At 57.5% G+C, this 21,560-nt stretch overlaps 3 protein-coding genes across 6 annotated transcripts; all 3 read left to right on the top strand.

Annotated features, from left to right (window-relative positions):
- Positions 1–767: 767 nt before the first annotated feature.
- LOC127596477 (serine/threonine-protein kinase WNK2-like) lies at positions 768–2,696 on the top strand. The gene is made up of 5 exons (XM_052058995.1): positions 768–1,053; positions 1,330–1,559; positions 1,680–1,880; positions 1,986–2,179; positions 2,685–2,696. The coding sequence occupies exons 1-5, from the start codon at positions 956–958 to the stop codon at positions 2,694–2,696; spliced, it is 735 nt and encodes a 244-aa protein (XP_051914955.1). The 5' UTR covers positions 768–955.
- On the top strand, positions 1,987–15,575 carry brpf1 (bromodomain and PHD finger containing, 1). Of its 2 annotated transcripts, XM_052054260.1 has the most exons (18): positions 1,987–2,084; positions 2,685–2,729; positions 3,056–5,222; positions 6,377–7,158; positions 7,521–7,710; positions 8,193–8,480; positions 8,730–9,247; positions 9,373–9,562; positions 9,644–9,775; positions 9,992–10,120; positions 10,239–10,620; positions 11,054–11,365; positions 11,646–11,924; positions 12,376–12,523; positions 12,918–13,051; positions 13,137–13,252; positions 13,317–13,471; positions 14,864–15,575. In XM_052054260.1, the coding sequence occupies exons 4-18, from the start codon at positions 6,425–6,427 to the stop codon at positions 15,045–15,047; spliced, it is 3,891 nt and encodes a 1,296-aa protein (XP_051910220.1). In that variant the 5' UTR covers positions 1,987–2,084; positions 2,685–2,729; positions 3,056–5,222; positions 6,377–6,424; the 3' UTR covers positions 15,048–15,575. The 2 variants fall into 2 exon arrangements, with proteins under 2 accessions (XP_051910220.1, XP_051910211.1); XM_052054251.1 differs by having other exon boundaries at positions 9,373–9,775.
- Positions 15,576–16,265: 690 nt separating this feature from the next.
- Positions 16,266–21,276, top strand: LOC127593243 (interleukin-17 receptor E-like). Of its 3 annotated transcripts, none has more exons than XM_052054570.1 (16): positions 16,266–16,448; positions 17,062–17,077; positions 17,151–17,240; positions 17,331–17,419; positions 17,536–17,613; positions 17,704–17,806; positions 18,248–18,396; positions 18,471–18,539; positions 18,664–18,730; positions 18,809–18,993; positions 19,087–19,134; positions 19,309–19,354; positions 19,448–19,590; positions 19,669–19,849; positions 19,921–20,028; positions 20,140–21,276. In XM_052054570.1, the coding sequence occupies exons 1-16, from the start codon at positions 16,356–16,358 to the stop codon at positions 20,901–20,903; spliced, it is 2,229 nt and encodes a 742-aa protein (XP_051910530.1). In that variant the 5' UTR covers positions 16,266–16,355; the 3' UTR covers positions 20,904–21,276. The 3 variants fall into 3 exon arrangements, with proteins under 3 accessions (XP_051910530.1, XP_051910528.1, XP_051910523.1); XM_052054568.1 differs by having other exon boundaries at positions 17,536–17,806; positions 19,669–19,734; positions 19,798–19,849; XM_052054563.1 differs by having other exon boundaries at positions 17,536–17,806.
- Positions 21,277–21,560: the final 284 nt, after the last annotated feature.

The following is a 21,560-nucleotide window of genomic DNA, read 5'->3' as shown; positions in this document are numbered from 1 at the left end:
CGTCCGCACGCCGTTTCTCACTCAGGACAGGGCACCCTCGTGCAAGTTTCCAAAGCAGCCGACAGAGGTCGCTGTCCCCCGTAAAAAAGCACCCGCGGCGTGAAAATGGAGACGTTAGCCGCTAGCTGTTGAGGCTGTGCCTTTTCTGTGTTGCGTGACGGACCAAAGGTCTTTGGTGTTTTCAACATGGATGTGAAAGTTTCCCGTCACGGCCAAAAAATAGTCGTCAGTGCCTCCAGCAGTTCCTCAAAACTCGGATTGCACTTTTGGGGGCTCGCTAGCAAATTTCTTTGAGATCAACGAATGAGTGCAATCTTCACGCGGGAATATATATCTTTGATAATTATCGGCAATTTTTTTCGGTCACGTTAATTCTTGTGAAAATGATTTATGGGGCATCGTTTTGTTTTGTTTTTTGGATGAAGTTGTGTAGTCATGGAATGCTGATGCGCAATCATTTCCGGGTAGCCTGTTTGTTTCTATGAGGAAGGGGGGCGTGGTTATTGTCGTTCCGTTTTTTTTCATGATTGTTTGATCCCTGCAAGTTTGGAGCATTTTTTTTTCAATGCTCGTGTAAGTTGAGGGGTTCGTCAACGCGGCAACGACCTGAGCGTGGTTTCATTGTCGGGTCCGTTGACTTTTGTTGCGCGGCCTCGCGCTCTTGCCGCCTGATTGGTCGGGCCGCCATTTCGTCACGAGTGGCGCGGCCGCGGAAGCCGGCGAGTCTCGGGGAACGCGCGCGGGCACGAGCTGCCAGCCTGCCTCGCCGGCTTCTCCGAGCCGCTGCCGCCCGGACTCGGCGCGAGAGGACGGCGTCGGCGGAGCTCTCCCGGCGGGGGGCCTCCGGGGCCCGGCCGAGAGCGAGCTGGTCAAGAGGGCGGCGGCCTTCCTCAAGCGCTCCGGTCGGAGTAAAAGCGAGCAGAGCTCCGATTCGCCGAACCGACGGCCGTTGGAAATGAACGGCCACGCCCCCTCTTCCTACGTCAGTAGCGATAATGACTCTGAATTGGACGACGCGGACATGAGGAAAGAACTTCACAAGCTGAGAGAAAAGTAAGTTGACCCGCACGCACACCCTGAACCGGTCGCCAGCCCATCGCAAGTCACACTTTGCGTTCACACCTGGGGAGGGACAATGTTTTCGAAAGGTGGGGGGGGGGGGGAGTCCTTCAAAGCTGCCTCCTCGTGAGGGTTTAGCAAAAGAAAAATCACACAAGCGCCATTGCCGCAAAGTTGAGCAAAGCATCCGACGGAGCTGTGGAGAAACCGGATGCGCTCCACTAATAGGAAGGTTTTTTTTTTGTTTTTTGTTTTTACCAATGTGAGCAGGCACATGAAGGAGATATCGGAACTCCAGGCCTTCCAGAGGAGCGAGATCGAGCGTCTGTACCGAGAGGTGGGCAAATGGCCGCCCCCCAACGCGGGCCTGCCCCACGCCGCGCCTCCCTGCGGCCGCCGGCGCAAGGCCGCCAAACACAAAGTCAAGGCGGGAAAATTGCTCAATCCGGTGGTGCAGCAGCTCAAAAGCCATCTCGGCGCCGACGCGGCCCAGAGAAAAGGTGGGCGGCTTTCGCTGCGGGGGGGGGGGCGCCCAAAAGCCGCCCAAAAGCCGCCCAAAAGCCGCCCGTGCGGGGATTCCACGCGGCAATGTTTGCTTTGGTCTTCTCGTCCCACCAAAGGGGAAAGTTCTGGAAGTTCCTCGGGATCCCCCGCCAGGAGTTGGGTGCCGTCCGAGCGCTCCGCCGGCTCCGGCGGGCGGCGCGGCGCCAGCCCCGAGCGAGTCCACATCTGCCAACCGCGTTCCTTCAAAGGCTCTTTCTCCTCGGACAACATCCACGCGGGCCAACGCGCTGACGGCACCGCGAACTTGACGAGCCGAGGTATGATTAGACTCCAACTCTTATGATTAGATTGAATTTTATTTTTTTCCTACAAAAAAGTCTGAAGTTTCTTCTCTTCTCTCCTCTGATATGATTTTCTCACAGGCTGGACAGTTTACCACCAAACGTCGGAGAGAGTCGCCTTTCAACCCAGTAGCAAACCACGCGCTCGATTCCTCAGCGGACCCGTGTCTGTGTCCATCTGTTTGTATTCGTTCCTTCCTCTGCTTCATTGCCACAATCTTGATTGTAGACGAGCGCGACTTGGGCGCTTGGCGTTTTCCGGACGTCGCCGCACAGTTGTTTTGCATTCTCGGTTTGTCCTGAAACGTCGGCTTAAAGGCAGACGCTTCTGCCGAGCTTTTTGCGAGTCGCCCGTCAAATTGGCCCGTCGGAGGCACGCAAAGCTCCGCCCTCCCCTGCTTCGTTGTTGGAGAAGAGGGCGAGCAAATCAAAGAGGAGACAAAAAGAAGCCGAGGCCTTGTTGGCGGCCTTCCCGCCGGATGGGAAGCCGGCCTTTTTCTCCCCTTTGCCAGCTCAATAAAGATAAGATAAGATAAGATATCCTTTATTCATCCCACACTGGGGAAATTTACAGCCTCCAGCAGCAAGAATGTATGTAGAAAGACGAAAGAAGAAAGAGAAAAAAAAAACAACAACAAACATCTTTCAATTAAATACAATATGAACACAGACGATAAAAATTATTATTATGATTATGATTGTTATTTTTTATTCAATGTGCACGTTGCCGATGTCTTGGGCCTAATGCTCTCCGTCTTGTGCTCTTGTACCTCTTTGTAGGGTCCACACTGAAACGACTATGTCTAGGCAAAGAGCGCAGTCATAGTAACTAATCTCATTTACTTGCTTGCAGCCACCCCCCCCCAAAAAAAAAATCCCTTTTCATTTTTCATTCACGTGTGTGCACGTCATTTTTTCATTTTTTTTCCTGCACTTGAAAATGCAATTGTAGTCGTGCTTGCTCCTGAGATTGTTCAGTTGACACGTTTTGGACGGGGGGGGTTTGCATGCTCATTTGTGTCATTGCCTGCATCCTGTGGCGGCCATTTGTGACTGTCCTGTTGTGATTGTCTGGCCAAAAGTGTTGGTGAATACGGCACCTTTGCTCTTTCATAGCGCGCATTTGCGTCAGCCCGACGTCTTTTCTTCAGGGTCTTCGCTCCGCGCCGCCGCCGCCGCCACGGCCGCACCCTCGCCGCCGTCGCCTCGGCTCCAGACGAACAACGGCAACAATAAGAAAAGACGCTTTCGCGAGGACCTGCGCCAGTTGGCAGACGACCGGGCGAAGGAGGCGGCGGCCCATCGCCGGCCCCCCTCCTTCAGATCAAAAAACAGAGGCGCCCAAACTCCGCCGGGACTAGCTAACCCGGAGGCCGCGCTACGTCATCGGCGTGTTGGGACCGCGTCCCCGCAACGACCGCTTAGAGACGAACGAAGGACGTGCGTGCTTCTCGTCAAATGCGCTCCTTTTTCATCTTTGACGGAGCACTTTCCATTTCGGTCGGCCGCACTTTCAACACTAGTCCAAAACCTGCGGCTTTGGTTTCAGACACCAACTGGTATTCACCTTGACGGAATGTCGTGCCTTGAACCTTCAACTTGTTCTTCTGTCCCTGATTTCACAGCTCGCTTGAGTCAAGTCTTTTTCTTTTTCACTGTAGCGGACATGTTTTGGGTGGTTTTTTGCTTCGGAATGCCGTTGTCGCACTGCAATATTGACACAGCAAATGCTCTTCTTCAAACCATCAAATGACTTTTTTTCAGGGGGGGGGGGGGCTCCTCTCCTTTGGCAGTATGTTGTGGTGATGAAAGACACTGTTGCCGCCCAAAGGAAAAAATGAATGAAGGAGGCAGGACGCTGCAAGCGGACGCGAGCCTCTTTCGGGTCAAACGGTTCTTGTTTTGCTGCTTGTCTCGTTTTCATAGACGGCGGCACAAGATTTGCACAATTTATTCTTGCGCTTTTATTTTGAAGCGTTTGCCATTCTTACAGCTCAGCAAAAAGCGCGGACGTTTCTTAAACCTATCAAGGATCTTTGCAAGCTGTGAATTGTACAGAGTCGTCAACAGTCTATTTTGTTCCACTTTGTGCAGGGGTGGCTTGGGAGTCGCGGTATCAATTCGCTTGGAATTGGGACTTTAGTAGTCATTTATGCAGAATCCTCTACTTTGGGGAGTTACGGTACTTCCGGTTGAAAGAGACTTTTGTTCTCTGGCATTTCTCTCTGGGCGCTTCTGCTTTGTTTTTGTTTGTTCTGCGTAGAGGACTCACTGGACAAATTTGGGTGGCGGCTGGCGTTCCCTCACAGTTAATACGCTCCCATGGAGGGGGGGGGGGGGGTTTACTTAGACCTGCCACGCTGCGTCACTCATCCGACCCGCTGCACTGTTTGATCGTGTTGAGAGACAAATAAATATTTTCAGTCTGACGGTCACATTGGATTGTTTTGATTTGAAACGAAGCACCCGGCCACTCTTATTAACGTGTCGGGATGAGAGGCTCGGATGATGGATGGATGGACCGAAGGCACCCCTCTAGTGGTTCATGGTAGACTGCTTTCAATGTTGCTTTTAATCCAGTGCTGCGTTTATTTTAAGTACGGTACTTTTGAATCCAACCTTTTACAACTCTTACTTTTCAAACATTTATTTCGTTATTTTGTATGACTTGTGCACTACATTTGAATTGAACGGTTAGGGTCGTTACACCCCCATCTGCTTCCATTTTTCAGATTACAATCCCATGAAATACAAATTTCCGGACTCATTTAAAACACGGTGGCGTCAATATGTTTTGGAATTTTATTTTAGTTTATGAATAAACACGTTCCACCAAGACGGCAGTTTTCGATTTCGTGAGGTCGAAGACGGATAGTCTACAAAGCGGCAGATTCGCTCGGACGCGACATGAGAACGATGTTGATCACACGGGATTACAAAGGCCAATTAAACAAGTTGATACGAACCCCCAAAATGTGACCCAGTAACAAAGGCGAAAACAGAGAGGGGGGGGGGGTCTGGGAAAGGATCCCTGTTTTCCCGCTTTGTGTGTCGAATGTGCCGACGGGCGCCCAAGACGACGGCGTTGTTGGAGCAATGGCGGCCCCCTTTGTGATTCGGCCCAACTGACCGAATCGTTCGTTTCTCTCCGACTTTTTCTTTTTGGATTTCTTTTCCGCACGCAATGCAACGCCCGCGAGAGGACATTGTTTCCTGAAACAACCGCGCGCTCGCCTCAAACGTCGTCTCCTGGGACCCGGGAACCACTCGGCGTCGATGCGTGAGCCTCGGAAGGCTCGGTGCGATGCGATGGAAGGGGTAAGTGAACGTCGCTTGCTATCCGCCAGTAAATGAAAGACTGGGAGAATAAAGCAGCGAGTGTTTGGGCCCCGCTTGGCGGGCGGCTGCTTTGTGGCGTTTCGTGGCTCGTCGGGGGGAACATTAGCTGACGCCGGCAGGCGTAGCGCTAAATTCCAAACCGAGCGCAATGTTGTCATTCGGATGCTCAGCGGGGACCGAGTCGAGACTGGAGCCGAGCGGTGAGGTGCTCGTCGCCGTTGGAGGGAAAGGCTGATCGAAAGTCAACTTGCGGACCGAATGTCCTTGTTCGCCTTTCGATCGGCTAAAAAGAGTTCCCAAATCCCCCCCGCAACGCCCCCGGGTTGGAAGCTAACAAATGCTCGCAAATGCAGTAAACGAGCGTCCCAGATCGCGCGAAACAAGCCGAGCGACCGCCGAAAACGCTCGTGTGGTTCTTTTTGTGCTTTTTGCACTTCAGACGCGTGTTGAACACGAACACGCGTGGGGGGTGCTCACGAGCTCGATTGCGGCGACAAGTGGCCCCGTGCTACGCTAACGTTAGCTTTGCTGACGTGCGGAAGTTTGGTCCTCAACTCGCTGTTAGTGTACACAAGTCGACCGAAAGCACGTTTCGCTGCGACAAAAAAAAGCTCACTCGCCACATATGCGCCGTACACACCCGGAAGGCGAGAATTCGTCCATTTCAGTTAGCTTTGTTGACACATTCGACATTCGCCAATACGGAAAGGAAAAATAAATCAACTTTGGCTATTGCCTCTGGCACGCGTAGCAATGTATCCAGATGTTTTAGTATCGTTTACACCTCCGACGTCATCGCCGGCCACCAGAAACGGTTTTGCCCCCCCGCCCCTAGTTTAAGCCAACTCGAGTTCGAAAATATGCGAAATGTACTACTAGGACCTAAAGCCTTCGAACATAGTCACCATCCAATGCCGTAACTTGGGTGCAATATCAATGATATGCAAACGAGTGTCGTCGGGTATCTTTATGTTTCTGTCAAAACACGAACTTGGAGTTGCACACCGATTTCGGGAGGGGGGGGACCATTTGATTTGTGTCTTTTGGGACACCGGTCAAGGAGTTATTCTGACACCTTTACCCCGCGCACAACAGACGACAGGGCGGCGTAAAATGTCCCGCCTCGTTTTCAGATGTAAACCCGAGCAGCGTCCGAGCCGGCCGCGGCCGCCGTTGGCGTGATGGGACTGGACTTTGACGTCAAGACCTTCTGCCACAACCTGCGGGCCAGCAAGCCGCCTTACGAGTGTCCCGTGGAGAGCTGCCGGAAGGTCTACAAGAGCTACAGCGGCATCGAGTACCACCTGTACCACTATGACCACGACAACCCGCCGCCCGCGCAGGCCGCGCCCCACAAGAAGCGCAAGGGGCGGCCGCCTCGCGCGCCGCTCGCCGGCTCGCCGGATCCGGACGAGGGCGGGCCGGAGCAAGGGGCGGGGCCGGGGCGCGGCGGGAGCTCGCCCCGCAGCCCCGGTCGCTCGGAGCCGTCGCGCTCCCCGGGCAGGGACGCCATGACCTACGCCCAGGCGCAGCGCATGGTGGAGCTGGAGATCCAAGGCCGCGTTCACCGCATCAGCATCTTCGAGAACATCGACGTGGTGTCGGAGGAGGACAGCGACGGCGAAGACGACCCGCCGTCCGTCCCGGGCGTCCACTCGGCGGGGGCGTGCAACGGGAGCGACGGCGGCGAGGCGGGCGGCGCCGGCGGCAACGAGCGGCCCGACGTCGCGTCCTCCAACGGGGGCAAAGCCACGCCCAAGTCTGGCAAGCATAAGAGCAAAGAAAAGAAGAAGGAGGGCTCGGCCTACCACCACGGCGCCCAGTCGGGCCCCGCCGTCAAGCTGCCGGAGGCCGTCTTCCGCGAACTGGACCAAGACAGGCCCGACGCGCCCCCGCGCCCGTCCTCTTACTACAGGTCAGATTTGCCTATTTAAAAAATGGATTCATGAATGAAGCGGATTCCAAACAAACAAAGAAAAAGGGGGCTACGATTTCAAATCGACAGTGCAGAAAATGGAGGAAGTTTGTCAAAGTGATGGCGCCGACTCGCTCGGCCCCGCCTCTTCCAGGCGCGCCGACGCGGCATTTTCTGTGGGCCAATTTCGGGGGCTTGAAATTCATTTGGATTGTGTTGCAGAGCTCCGTCGAAAAGTATACAGGACCTAAACTTTGTATGTTAGGGGGGGGGGGGGGGCGGCTAAGTGTAGCCTGGGTCGGGAGTGGACCCGTGCAAGGTGGCGTCCGTGTGACCGGCGCCGCGGGGGCCTTTGACTTCAGGTACATGGACAAGTCGGTGGAGGAGCTGGACGAGGAGGTGGAGTACGACATCGACGAGGAGGACTACATCTGGCTGGACATCATGAACGACAAGCGGCGGATGGACGGCGTCACGCCCATTCCTCAGGAGGTCTTCGAGTACCTCATGGACCGTCTGGAGAAGGAGTCCTACTTTGAAAGCCACAACAAGGTACCGCCGCACTGCCGGGTGCGCCCGCCAGGGCCATTTGGAGCTGCGCTCCTTTCCCTTTTTCATCGGAGCCATTCTTGCTCTTTTCTTGCGGGTGGGGGCAGCTTTAAACCGGCGCTCTCGAATATCGCCCTCATTAGTGGTAACCATTTTCAGATTTTTTTTTTCAAGTCATTGTTTGACTATTTTGATGAGAGACCACAAAATGAGTCAATTAATTGAAAGCAACACGGAGAAGATAAACAATCATGCCGAAAGTCTAATCCCAAAAGAATTTGATTTGATTGAAGGAAATTGATAGTTTTCCTTCAATCAACAATAAGATAAGATAAGATATCTTTAGAAATTTACAGCCTCCAGCAATGGTTCATCGTTGATTATTCCATCGCTTCATGAAATAATGGGGTCAAAACGTGTATTACAAAATAGGGATTGCTCGGCCAACTCCGCGTCTCAAGGCGGCGTGCTTTGCTTGGTACCAGGCGGACCCGAGCTCGCTGATCGACGAGGACGCCGTCTGCTGCATTTGCAACGACGGCGAGTGTCAGAACAGCAACGTGATCCTCTTCTGCGACATGTGCAACCTGGCCGTCCACCAGGAGTGCTACGGCGTGCCCTACATCCCGGAGGGCCAGTGGCTGTGTCGCCGCTGCCTGCAGTCGCCCAGTCGGGCGGTGGACTGCGCCCTGTGCCCCAACAAGGGAGGAGCCTTCAAACAGACGGACGACGCGCGCTGGGCTCACGTGGTGTGCGCCCTCTGGATCCCGGAGGTCAGCTTCCATGTAGCCGACGCGACCCCGAGCGCCGCGCGTAGGTTCCCCCCCCCCCCCCCTTCCAAACGCACAAGCCGCGCCGTCGCTCGCAAACGGAAAGCCACTTTGGACTTTTCGGCCTTATTTGGACCTATGTCACCGAATCGGCCGTCCTCGGGCCGCGGCGAGAGCATTCCGGCATTTGACAGCGATTGCCCCCCGCTTTCCATTTTTCAAGCTTTTTTTTTTTTTTTCGCCGCTCGTCAGGTGTGCTTCGCCAACACCGTCTTCCTGGAGCCCATCGACAGCATCGAGCACATCCCCCCCGCGCGCTGGAAGCTGACCTGCTACATCTGCAAGCAGCGGGGCTCCGGCGCCTGCATCCAGTGCCACAAAGCCAACTGCTACACCGCCTTCCACGTCACCTGCGCGCAGCAAGCCGGCCTCTACATGAAAATGGAGCCCGTCCGAGAGACGGGGGCCAACGGAACCTCCTTCAGCGTGCGTAAGACGGCCTACTGCGACATCCACACGCCTCCGGGATCGGCCCGGCCCGCCGGGGGGCCGGGCGGCGCCAGCGCCGGCTCCTCGCAGAGCGAAGGTGAACCGGAGGAGGACGACGAGCCCGCCGCGGGCCACGACGACGACTCCAGGGGCTGGAGCTCGGAGCGGGCCAAGCGGGCCAAGGCCAAGTCTCGGCTGAAGATGAAGAGAGCCAGGAAGATCTTGGCCGAGAGACGGGCGGCCGCTCCCGTGGTGTCCGTCCCCTGCATTCCCCCTCACAGGTACTGTGTAAAAGAACACGTGTGAGACTAAACGGAACAAAATGTGCGAGTGGCGATAGCGGAGCTCTCCGGAGCGATCGGATACTCGTCAGGCGAGCTCATTTGTGATGTTTGATTTAATTCAGGCTGAGCAAAATCACCAGCAACTTAACGGTGCCCAGGAAGAGCCAGTTCATGCAACGGCTTCACAGCTACTGGACCCTGAAGAGGCAAAGCCGCAACGGCGTCCCGCTGCTGCGGCGCCTTCAAACGCACCTGCAGTCCCAACGGCACCCGGAGCCCGTCCCGCCGCAGCCGTCGGCCCAACTTCCCGCGGTACGTGGCCGGCCGCTCCGCGTCGCCGTCTCTCGCCGACCGCGCGCCTCACCCCGTCCGCGTTTGATCTCGCCGCCGCAGAGGGACGGCGAGGAGAAACAAACGCTTCTGAAGGAGCAACTCAAGGCGTGGCAGCGACTGCGACACGACCTGGAGAGAGCCCGGCTGCTCGTGGAACTCATCCGCAAGAGGGAAAAACTCAAGAGGGAGACGGTGAGATTGCGCGCCGGTGATTTCAATTGGCCAAAATAAATAGGCCTTGGGGGTCCTCCGGGGCCCCCATCTGAAGAGCGAAACGCCGTTCGGCCGGAGGGCAAGAGGCGCGAACGGAGCCGCGTCTCAACCCGGTGACCTTTGAAAGGCCGCAGGTCGGGTCTAAGCGAGGCGCGTGACGGGTGCGCTCGCTTGAACCTCCTTTTCTGCGTTCAGATTAAAATGCAGCAGATGGTGCTGGAGATGCAACTGACTCCCCTCCTGGTGCTGCTGAGGAGCACGCTGGACCAGTTGCAGGAGAGGGACACCAACAACTTCTTCACTGAGCCCGTGCCTCTTGCGGAGGTCAGTGGGGGTGCGGGGTGGGCCGTCGAGAGCGCGTCCCGCGGGAACGTCTTCCTAGCCGCGCAGCGCGAAACCCGGGCTTTCCGCGCAAAACTGGCTTTGCCCGCTGTGGCCGCAGGTGCCGGACTACCTGGACCATATTGACACTCCCATGGACTTCCAGACCATGTGGAACCGTCTGGAAAGCCACCGCTATCTGACTTTTGAGGCCTTCGAGGGCGACTTTGGCCTCATCGTCAACAACTGCCTCAAGTACAACGCCAAGGACACGGTGTTCTACCGGGCCGCCCTGCGCCTCCGGGAGATGGGCGGAGTGGTCATCAGGAGCGCCAGGCGGCAAGCGGACAGGATCGGCTTCGACTACGAGACCGGCATGCACCTGCCCCGGGAGGCCAGTCCTGACACCCGACGGGCGCTGGAGAGGGAGCGCCAGCGGGAGCGGGAACGAGAGCGGGAACGCGAGCGAGAACGAGACTGGCCGCTGTCGTCCAACGAAGACGGTGAGCCGGCCGCTGCGGACAAAACTAGCCTGTCGTCCTTGAATGCGTCGCTTTGCTCCGCGCACACGCAAACGCACGCAAAACAAATGTGGCTTTCAGATGCAATTTTGAATGCATTTGTCCAACTGCTCTTATTTCGCTACTTTTCGACAACAACTGAATCTGGGCCGCCCGATGCGTCCATCCGCAGACTGCTTGCGAGGGTGAAATGGGGGCGTGCATTTTTGGTGTAGCATCCCACCCGTTTCACTTTTGCCCCAAAAGTATTTTTCAAAACTCAAATAAAAAAGCAGGTCACCCCCCATCGCCGCAAGGAGCTAGCGCTCGGCATCAAACGGTCAGCCTCAACTGACGCGTTCAAAAGTTTCGGGGCGGCCCGATGAAGTTGACTCGTAGTTTTCACCTCTTTTTGGCCGCGCGGATCCCTCCACAGAGCTCCTGGTGCCGGAGAACAGGCGGCGCTTGCCTCTGGAGGAGCAGCTGCTCTACGTGCAGGCGCGGCTGGAGGAGGCCAGCTCGGGGAAGCACAGCATCGGCCAGTCCCGCCGGGCCAAAGCTCTGCGCAAGGAGCTCAGCATCATCAAGAGGAAACTGGCGCACCAGCGAGAAGGCGCCCCGGGCGGGGCCCGCGATTCCCTCGGGGGAGGACCCGGCGCCGATCGAGCTTCGCTCCCGCATCGCCCGTCGTCGGCGGGCCGCCACGACGAAGGCGAAGAGAGCAGCAGTCAAGAGCTGGGCGGAAAGGGTCGGTACCGCCGTCCCTCGCCGATTCACCTCTCGCCGAGTCGCTGAAAAACTCCGTTTGATCCCAAAATCCAATCTTTGCAAATTTGTTTTTTTTTTTTTAATGCTTTTCGTGGTGATGTTGGGAGACAAGGTTGAAATTGTTTGGGAAAACTACAGATAAAGGCAGGAATAAAATTTCGGGGGGGGGGGGGGTTGTCGATTGCATTTATTAATGTTGTTTTAGGCTTTATTGTGTTTGAGTCCCACTCCTATTTGTCGTGGTTTGTCACTCTCACCAGATCTGAGCGCGTCGTCGTCCGCCTTGGCTCCGGAGGTGGGTCGCCGGACGTCCGTTCTCTTCTCCAAGAAGAATCCCAAAATGGCCGGCCCTCCCAAAAGGCCCGGACGCCCCCCCAAAAACCGGGATCCGGGCTACGTGGCGGCAGGGGTGGCCCCCAGCCCCATCGGGCCCCCTCAGTTGCCCATGCTGTCGCCGGGCAGGCAAAGGAAGCGTCCCCGCAGCCCCCGCACCAGCTCCACCTCCGACAGCGACAGCGACAATGATGATCTGCTGCCAGGTACTTTTGTGCGATTTTTTTTTTTCTACTCCGGCCAACTCCCCAAAATACTTTCCTGCTAGTGACCATCATTTTGTATATATTATGTTATATAATAATTACATGTAAATACAAGTGAGCTGTACTGGCAGCACTTACTGGACAAAACCAAAAAAAATTAAACAGTTTCAGCTTCATTCAGTACTTTTTTGATATACCACCAGAGGGCGCTTTATTGGTGCCCGCGCCACACTTTGGAAATGAATGACAGCTGATTTCTCCCGCGTGTCCGTCTTTGCTTCGGGGATGCCTTTTTCTTTGTCAAAGCGTACTCTTCAAGTCGCCATGAAATCCAGTTGTTTTTCCTCCCTGCGGACGGCGCCGGATGCCGTCGCGGACACGTTGCGATGAGCGGCGTATCCCCTCATCCGTCAGGCCCGCGTCGCCTCAACATTTCCGCTCCGACGCGCAGGTCTGCCCAGCAACGGATTCGATGGGGGGAACCAGCCCGTGACGGAGAGCTTCCGCGTGTACCGAAACGACACGCGTCTTCCGCGCTCCAGCTCCGACTCCGAGTCCACCAGCAGCAGCAGCAGCAGCGCCGCCTCGGACCGGACCAGGTCAGATGTCCCTTGTTGCGATCGAGCGCTGACCGACGCGGGGGGGGGGGGGCGGCCTTGCCGTCTCACCGCGCCAAAATGGCGCATCTTCATCCAGACCTACTCGAGCCCACGTTTGAAACGGGTGGCGAAGGTTTGCGAACTCCCCCTGAAACCAAATTGCAGGAGGGAGTACCGCGCACAGTTTATCTCCGTGCCCGCGGCTTTAAGAGGCGGGGCCTGTAGGGTTGCAAATGCGGCTGTTGGGCCCGGCGTTCTTGCCCAAATCACAATGGCGATGGCGTTCCCTTGAACGGCCCCGAGTCCGGATCGGAAGCGTGAACCCGCCCCCGATATCATCCTGGGCGCTCCGGCGTGTGCCGTCACGGACCCGATTCTCCTCTTGTGTCGACAGCACCACGCCGTCGAAGCAGGGCCGCGGAAAGGCGTCCTTCTCGCGCTCCGCCTTCCAGGAGGACAGCAGCGAGGAGACCTCCGGCACGGAAAACGAGTCGTACTCGGTCGGAGGCTCCCGGGGAGTTTCGCACCGTGAGTCTGTGGGAGGGAGTGGGGGGGAAGACGAGAAGGTGGCGCCGCGCTCACCCCGCCCCCTTTTTTGTTTTGCGGCCGTCAGTGGTGCGCGGACGGGCGCGGGCGGGCTGCTGGATGACGTCGGACGACTACGCGTCGTTGGAGGCGCTGGACTTGGTGTGGGCCAAGTGCCGAGGCTACCCTTCGTACCCCGCCTTGGTGAGTCCCGCGCGACGTCGGGCTGCGGCCGCGGCGCCTTGAACACGGTGACCGCTGTGCGCAGATCATCGACCCCAAAATGCCCCGCGAGGGCGTGTTCCACCGCGGCGTCCCCATCCCCGTGCCCCCGCTGGACGTCCTCAAACTCGGGGAGCAAATGACCCAGGAAGCCCGCGAGCACCTCTTCCTGGTCCTCTTCTTCGACAACAAGAGAACCTGGTGAGCGCTTCGCTCGTCTTTATTCCGCCAAAGGCGTCGCCCGCCGCGGTTCTCGTCCACGTCTTCGTGGCGGCAAGGAAAGGGAACTTGGCTTTGTCCGTTTGAAGGTACTTGCCGGTCCAAATATTTTGACTCCACATTGGCAGCAGCGTCACGCTTGCATCGTGCAGTGTGTGTGTGTGTGTGTTTGATCAAATGGATTCTTGCCCAAGTCAAGCAGAGGGCATTCTTGATCTGTCAGCTGGAACAAAGCGCTTACCGAACGTTGGGGAACCCCCCCCCCCAAATAAAATAAATAAATAAATAAATAACAATGATGCACATCACATCAAATATTGACATTGAAAGGTCAATCCATTTGCATGAAGCTTTGAACAACAGTGGTGGGTTTTTTTTTTTTGTGGGTGGGGGCAGGATGGGGGGCTGGACAGCATTTGCTGCAATCGTGTTCATTTTGTTCCCGGATTCGTGCGGACGCCGGCCGCGTGTGACATGAGGAGAAAAGAGAGCGGTCGGGTTCCCCCCTTTCTCTCTCTGTGCACACAGGTGGCCCATTTCTGTGAAACGCTCTTTGATGATTCGCTGAGCTTGCGTCGAAAGCGGGCCAGCCAGCCACATGCGTGTGCGCACTTGGGGGAAAATGTGAAGCGCCGGGCGGGGGTGCGGTTTTCGGTGGTTGAAAGGGGGCGGGCTTGAGGCGCCGACCGTGTTTGATGCGATGCTGCCGTGAGCGCGCGCCTCAGCTTTTCCTTCCAACGTGACGACACGTCGAGCGCAAATGTCAACGGTAGGCTGTGACCTTTTGAAATCGCTGCGCTGGTGCATCGCGAGGGGCTTCATGCTGTTGATGGCCACTCCTACCGGATGTTTGCGCCAAAATTCGGCACAAAGCAACGACGAGTCCGCGACGCGGCTAGCGCAAACCATTTTGCTCGCGGTGAGCGCTGCACACGGTCCTCGAGGCGATCGCCAAAGTCACTTTCATGATGTGCAACTTTCCACGATCGAACAGTCATAACCAAGATATGAGAAGCAACGGCACCCTCCCTCCTCATGCTGCGCACCGTCAGCTTTTTTAACGAACCTTGTGGCCCATCTCAAATGTTTCTTCGTGTGACGGGCCGCTGAAAAATGGACGGCGGCTCGCAAATGGCCCCCGAGCCCGAGTTTGGACTTGAGCAATATGCATGTCATTGATCGCATTTTGGAAGGAACTTGCGCAATGCTGCTGACCAAACTAAACGGCTCACGGCTTGAAACTTGATCTGTTTAAAAAAGAAAGGGGGGGGGGGGAGCACACCGGAAAGTCAAGTTGAACGGCATCGCGCCCGACTGACATTCCTTTTCTTGTTTTCTCTGCGCGCGCGTTTGCGCGGGCGTTTCCAAACGCAGGCAGTGGCTGCCGCGCTCCAAGCTGGTGCCGCTGGGCGTGGACCAGGTGCTGGACAAGGATAAGATGCTGGAGGGCCGCAAGTCCAACATCCGCAAGTCGGTGCAGGTGGCCTACCACCGGGCCATGCAGCACCGCAGCAAAGTGCAAGGAGACCCCAGCAGCGAGACCAGCGACAGCGACTGAAAGCGCCGGCCGGCTTCTCACCGCAACGGCCCACGTCCTCTTGAAATCTGCAAGCTGGCGCCGCGGAAACAGCCCGCCGCGGTCGTCCTCTTTTTCTTTTTTTTATTTAATCAGACATGTGAAATGTAATTAAAAGCACGTGCCGAATTGTGTACAAAGAGGAGGCCAGAAAAGTGGCCGCGCGGCGCAGGCAAAAAGCCGCCTTCAACCAAGCACGTCCGCCTTCGGACACCAAACAAAGCAGAAAGTAATTCCGCCTAATTTATTCAGCGCGCGGCTCTTTGGCGAGCCCCTGCCGACACTCGGCCATCTTTTTAAAACGTCACCTTCACAATCATGATGTCACTAGTAATCCCGACACTTCCCGTTTGGAAGCTTTTGTAATGCCGCGCAGGTCGGCGACCCCAAGTGAGGCGGCAACGCCACGGCCTCACTGATGCTTTGTCCCAAGATGAGCGCTTTACAAGTTTTATATTCATGCAGCTGGCAGAGGTTTTTAATAAAAAAAAATTAAAAAACACACACACAATGGAAATGTGTGCCGCGCTGTGCTTTTGTGTGTCTCGACTGTTGTTTGTTGATGTGTTTTTCTGCTCGTTGGTGGCTCCACTCCAAATGTCAGCGACACAACAAACGAGAAGAACAAAAGAGAAAAACTTTCACAATGACCAGTTTGGCCAGTTTGACGCATACGTCATGCGGGTCAAAATGGCGATGGAAACGAGAGGATCCGAGTTTGGCGTCATCGTGACGTCATTCGACGCGACAGACAATTGGCGGCGCGAAACGAGACGCGATCATGGCTTCGAGCGTCCCAAACTTTTGAGAGATGTCTGATAAGTACAGGGGGCAACCCCCCTCTGTCTTTGCAGAAGATAGGGACTGGGGCCACCTGTGAAGATCTGCATGTAATTGACGCCCCCCCCCCCCAAAAAAAGTTCGCGAACAACTGTTTCCACGCGTGCCGAACTGCGAGTATGTGTGGGCTGCCTCGACATTATTGTGAAACAAGCTAGCAATAGCATTAGCTTCAGATTCTACACTCCACGTGCCGGAGACTCTCCCAGATGACGGGAGGGGGGGGGGGAACCCTGGAGTGGTCGCAAAGAGACAAGAGCATTCACATTCACACCAATTGATTGACGAATCTCGATTGTTGTTTTGTGGCTGCGGCGAGAGGCGGCGTCAAGCGCCGCGACGAGAAACGCTCCAGGGAGGGACGCCACGCCCACTCGGCGCTCGGCGACCGGCCCCACGAGCGACGAGTCAAGTGTCGTTTCTCGTTCGGCATTTGGCTCCAAAGCGACGATGCGACCGGAAAGTTGGCGCCTGGCTTCCCTCGTCGTCGTCGTCGTCGTCGGGTTGCTGCTTCCCCACCGCGGCGACAGCTTGTCGTGTCAGGTGAGCGAGTGCCGAACGAGCGCAGTCACGGAGGACTCGTTTGCTCCGAGCAGGAAAGAAACGGAAAAGAAAACGTTCGCCCCTGTCCAAAGTGCATTCTTCACCTTACTTGTGCTCCCGTTGAAGTAGCTCCTTTGGACAAATAAAAATCGCCCCCCCCGAGCTGATTCGGAAACGTTTTCGCCGCATGTTTTCTTGATAATGAGCTCAATGACTTGAATTCTTGAAAACGGTGTCCCGACGACAACGACGCTCCTCTGGAATGTCGCTCTCCTAGAAATGAAAGAAAACAAGGTGCTCGAATCATTAATCCACCGACTGCAGATAGCTGTCCTTTGCACTTATGTAAAAATGTTCCTTACTTTTGTCACGGTTAAAAGATGAATAAAAAAAGCACTACGTCATCATCATTTGTCCGTTCCGCGATTGAAGAGAAAAAATGAAATTATGATCAAAGTTCACCCATGTGAGTCGGAGTGTGTGACGTCAGCAAACTGTGTCATTTGTTCACAAAGTGCGGCGCGGCGGCAAACATTTTCAGCGGTCGTTTGATTTAAAAAAAAAAACGCAGGTCGAAAATCATTGCGTTTTGTGTTTCTTCTTACGCCACTAGAGGGCCCACGAAAGCGGTGAGTCAAGTCACGTCCTGGCAATTTGTCTTCCTGTTGCCGTCATGATGATGCATGTTGACATGTTGGGCAGCCCCCGAGGCGGAGGGCTGCCCCGTCAAGACCGCCCGCCATCCCTCCGTCAGCAATTGCGTCAGCGTCCAGGTGCGGATTCAACACGCAGGTAGGAGGCGCCGCGTAGCCGCGTAGGCGCTCGTCACGAGCCGAGTCGTCGCGGTGGGACGGGACGAAAGCAAATGTTTGCCCGTTCCAGACTTGAGTCTGGCCCCCACCATCGAAATCACCTCCTTGACAAAAGAGACCATCCGGCCCGTCTTCAAATACAAGAGAACAAGGAAAAAGGTTCGCCAGCCCCCTCGTTTTCTCCCATTCTTTGTTCCTCTTCATCATCATCTTCCTCACCCGCGTCACCCCTTTTGATGTGTGTGTGTGTGTGTGTGTCGTGGCGCCATCGGAAGAACGGCAATGAAATTCAAGTGCTGTGTCACGAGAGCTCCGAGCGGCCCGGGCCGCACGTCAACGCCACTTTGAGCTCGGTAATGTCTTTCGGCCTCCATTTTGAGCCCCTTTTCGACACGCCGACGGGTCGCCGGTACTCAGGAGGCGGGCGCTGGTCTTTCTTCCAGTGGGAGCTGCTTATCGACTGCGTGGAGACCAAGGGCCGGCTCCCGCTCAGCGTGTCCTACAGCGCCGCGTCGGTGCGCTGCAGCCTCAACTACACTCTACCAGGTAGCGGGTGGGACGTAGCGCCGGATCCTCGGGAGACTTTAGGGCCTTCCGTTAGCCTGCCGTGCATGTTTTGGGGCTCGCGTGATGAAAGGGGAGCACCCGGAGAAAAGCGGGCCCGAGGCCGCCACGGAACGCCTCGTAACGCAAAGCCGCAGAGCGCTAAAGTCTCAGCACAGTGGGAAAATGATAGCCACCGAGATCTTGGTGGCTTTTTGGCGGGTGCTCCGGCCAATTTGTGCTATACCAGCACATTTTTCTGATTCCATCCGTACCGCATCGTCACGGAGGCGTGTCAAATCTCGCTGGCCGTTCCCGGCGCAGCCAAACAAAAGTCGACTTCCCGGTCGCGGGGGAATCGTTGACTTTGCTCGGTTGCCCGATGACGGAGGAGGTTGGCGGAAGCCGCAGGGAATGCGTGCGCTATCTCCCGTGTGACTCCAGAGGCCGTGGCCGACTTCTCCGTGTCTGTGGATCGCGCCTCCAAATCCATCAACGTGACGGTGCTGTCGGAGAGCAAAGTCCTCGCCAGGTGGTGCTACAAGCAGAGCGCCCACTACTGCGTCCAACGCCGCCCTTCCAACATCACCGTCGTAAGCGTGGCCGGCACGCGAGCGCCCAAACGCAACATTTCCTGTGATTTGCTTTTCTTTTTTGTACCTCCCAGATGGACCCGTCTCGGAGCCGCTGGGCCCTGCTGGGCTTCCCGTTCCTGCTTCCTTGCGTCTGCGTGCAAGTACGTTCGCCCCCCCCCCATCTCGCCTTACGTCATCGAACGGCGCCATATTGGGAATTGGATTTCCCGCGGCGGCGGCCTCGGTCGGGAGTCGCTGCCGTCACGTCTCCTCTTGCGTCGGCAGGTTTTTTCCACCCACGCGGACCCCCTCCGCAAGACGGCGTGTCCTCTGCAAGGCCTCCCGATCGCCGGTGAGTACGGCGGACGGCACGAGAGAGTCGGCGCCGGCGTTTTTGGCTTTTTGTCAAACGCGCACGGCTCGTCGGCAGACGCGGCGGCGGACGTGTGGCCGTCTTCCGCCGTCACGCTGTACCGGTCCAGCCTGACTTTGAGCTCGGCGTGCCCCGCCCGCGACTTCCCCGTCTCGGCGTCCCTCTGCTGGAGGCGCCACCCGGACGTCTGCGTGCCCTCGCCCGACTCCAGCCTCCTCGCGCGGGAAGACGGGACCGACCTGGTACGTTGCTTTGGCGCCGGCGGGCCTCTGGCCGACTTGCCGCCGGATCAACTGACGGAGACCGCCCGTCGTGTGCCCCCCCCCCCCTCGCAGATCTTTGACATCTCCGCGGTGGATCGACACCCTCGGATCTGCGTGAAGGTGAGAGCGCCGTCGCGGCCTCCGGGCGGAAGGTGCCCCCGATGCCCGCCTGGTTTCCTTGCCCCTCAAAGAAGGGAGGTGGCCATCTTTTGACCTTTGACCTTTGACAGCAAAAAAAAAAAAAAAAGGCTTCATTGGCCCGCTGATTTTCCCCGTCTGCTTTTGTGCTTGCAGTTTTCCCTGGGGGGCAGCCACAACGTCTCGTGCCCCTTCCGGGCCGGTGAGTTCAATCTTGTTGACTTTTGTCTCAACGCCCCCCCCCCCCCCCCATCCTCGCAAAGCGTGACGCGCGCCCCCCTCCCCTGTGTTGCAGAGACGCCGTCGTGGCGGGTTTCTCTCCGAGCCGGCCCGTCCATCGACGTGGAGTCGTCGGCGGCCGCCACCTTCCGGGCTCAGGCGTGCGTGCCGAGCGCCGGGGGGTGCGCGGCCCGCGGGCCCGTCCGCGCCGTGGCGGTGGTGAGCGGCCAAAAGGAGGCGGACCGGCCACGCTGGCGCCGCGGCGGGACCTGAAAGCTGCCTTTTTGTCTCCGGCAGGAGGCGGCGTCGGCCGGCCGGATCCACGTGCCCCTCGGCTGGGCGGGCGAGGGAGCGTGCGTGCAGGTAACGTCGGAGCGCCGCCCGACGCCGCCCAACTTTCGCGTCTCACGGCTTGAATTGGCGCAGGTGTGGCAGTCCTCTCCCGCCCTGAAGGGCCGAAGAATCCTGTGCCCGCACCGTGAGTACGCTCGACGCCCCCCCGTTGTCGTTCCCCGCGCGACCGGTGGTGCGCCGCCTCTGTTTGCGCAGGTACTCGCGGCAGGCGGGGTGCGCGGGCGGCGGCGGCTTTCTTCCTCCTCGCCGCGCTGGCCTTCTCGGCCGTTCTTCTCCGCTCCCTCGTGACGAAGAGAGCGACGGGTCAGTGGCGTCTTTTCATTCTTTTCCGGAAACGGCCGGCGCCGGTTTCTGCGTGAGAACGCCGGAGGACTCACTCATGCGGAATTTCCTCTGCGGTCTCCCCCCGCGCAGCTCGGCTGTCCATCGGCAAGCCGGTGCTGCTGGTGTGCTCGTCGTGGCGCCACGTTTCGGCCGCCCGCGCTCTGGCTTCTCTGCTCGGCGGGGATCTGAACGCCACGGTGCACCTGGCCCTGGGCGGGGCGGGCGGCGTGGCCGACCTGGGCCCGCTGCCCTGGCTCTACGGCCGCTGGGAGGCCGTGCGGGAGGCGCGAGGAAAAGTCTTGATCGTCTGGAGTCCCGAGGCCAACCGGACCTACGGCAAGTGGAGGCGGCGGTGGCGCGGCGACGAGGCCCACGGGCCTTCCCCGCGCCAGCCGGAGAAAGATGGCGCCGACGAGCGGCCCGCCGACGTGTACCGGCCCTCCGCCGTCATCCCGACCGTGTTCGAGGCTGCCCTGACGTGTCTGGAGGGGGCGCAGCGCCGGCGCCAAGGCAGAGAAGTCGCCCTGGTCTACTTCCGAGGCCTGGGCCGCAGCGGGGACATCCCTCGGAGCTTCCGGAACCTCCCTCGCTACGGCCTCCCGCGGGACTTGGCCCGCCTCGTCCGGGAGCTCGGAGGCCCGAGGGCGACGGAAAAGACGCCGCGGTGGCGCTGTCTGCGCCGACTGCTTTCAACGGGGGCGTCCGTGTGGCTGGAGCGGCGGTTGGCCCACAGACTGCGCACGCCGCTGCCTCCCGTGCAAAAGAAGAGCCGATTCCAAAAATATGGCTTCTTCAGGGTCTTGCCGGCAGAAAGCGCGACGGACGGCGCGGAAGCGGCGGTCAAGCTCGTGTGACTCCCGATGTTCCCGCGGAGAGCCTGACACTTCTCGCTGACGGCAACTCCGCCCTTGGTGTCCTTTGCCGCGCCAAGTAAGGCAAAAGCGTTTCTGGCTCCGAGGTGCGGGCCCTTCGCTCGCTGCCGTAACCGAGCCGCCGCCGAGCCCCTTTCGGGCCGATCCGTACGAAGGAGCGCCGACGGCGAGTGGCAAGTGGCATCCGTGTTGCCAACGCTGAGGTGGTCGCCGGCCACTGGGAAGTACGACGCCTCTTCGGAAGAAAAAAAAAGGGGGGTCAGGCTCTGGAAAGAGGACATCGATGGTTTGAAAGTGGAGGCAGGCCAGGAGGCTTCCGACACCGCCGATCTCCCACGATACAAAGGCGTCCTTTCATCCCTGACAAAAAAAAAAAAAAATCAATGATTGAGCCTCGGACATCCGCCAACCAACATGGCCTCTTGTGGCCCCATTCACACGGAAACACATTTTAGCGTCTCCACAAAGCTTTATTCTTGTTTTCAGTTGAGGTCCCCGGGCGCGTGTTTTTCTTTTTCCTTTTCGCACTTCCACATTTGTTAGGAGAACGTTTTACAAATATAAATATTCTGCCACAGTAGTAGTAGTAACCCGTTTTGGTTGGGTCGGCGTTACTGCCAGATTAATTGTTATTGATTT

This window comes from Hippocampus zosterae, chromosome 2 (assembly GCF_025434085.1).
Source record: "Hippocampus zosterae strain Florida chromosome 2, ASM2543408v3, whole genome shotgun sequence".
In the NCBI taxonomy this organism is placed as follows: Eukaryota; Metazoa; Chordata; class Actinopteri; order Syngnathiformes; family Syngnathidae; genus Hippocampus; species Hippocampus zosterae.
The sequence above is the reverse complement of the archived record's forward strand: the minus strand, read 5'-3'. Positions and strand labels throughout refer to the sequence as shown.

Excerpts from the sequence above, each read along its gene's own strand:
- LOC127596477 (XM_052058995.1), top strand. The coding sequence starts at position 956 with ATGAACGGCCACGCCCCCTCTTCCTACGTCAGTAGCGATAATGACTCT. Across the intron at positions 1,560-1,679 it reads CGACGCGGCCCAGAGAAAAG|GGGAAAGTTCTGGAAGTTCC; the intron begins GTGGGCGGCTTT and ends GTCCCACCAAAG. Across the intron at positions 1,881-1,985 it reads CGCGAACTTGACGAGCCGAG|GCTGGACAGTTTACCACCAA; the intron begins GTATGATTAGAC and ends ATTTTCTCACAG.
- brpf1 (XM_052054251.1), top strand. The coding sequence starts at position 6,425 with ATGGGACTGGACTTTGACGTCAAGACCTTCTGCCACAACCTGCGGGCC. Across the intron at positions 11,925-12,375 it reads CAATGATGATCTGCTGCCAG|GTCTGCCCAGCAACGGATTC; the intron begins GTACTTTTGTGC and ends TCCGACGCGCAG. Across the intron at positions 12,524-12,917 it reads GCCGCCTCGGACCGGACCAG|CACCACGCCGTCGAAGCAGG; the intron begins GTCAGATGTCCC and ends TTGTGTCGACAG.
- LOC127593243 (XM_052054563.1), top strand. The coding sequence starts at position 16,356 with ATGCGACCGGAAAGTTGGCGCCTGGCTTCCCTCGTCGTCGTCGTCGTC. Across the intron at positions 17,420-17,535 it reads ACAAGAGAACAAGGAAAAAG|AACGGCAATGAAATTCAAGT; the intron begins GTTCGCCAGCCC and ends CGCCATCGGAAG. Across the intron at positions 18,994-19,086 it reads GGGAAGACGGGACCGACCTG|ATCTTTGACATCTCCGCGGT; the intron begins GTACGTTGCTTT and ends CCCCCCTCGCAG.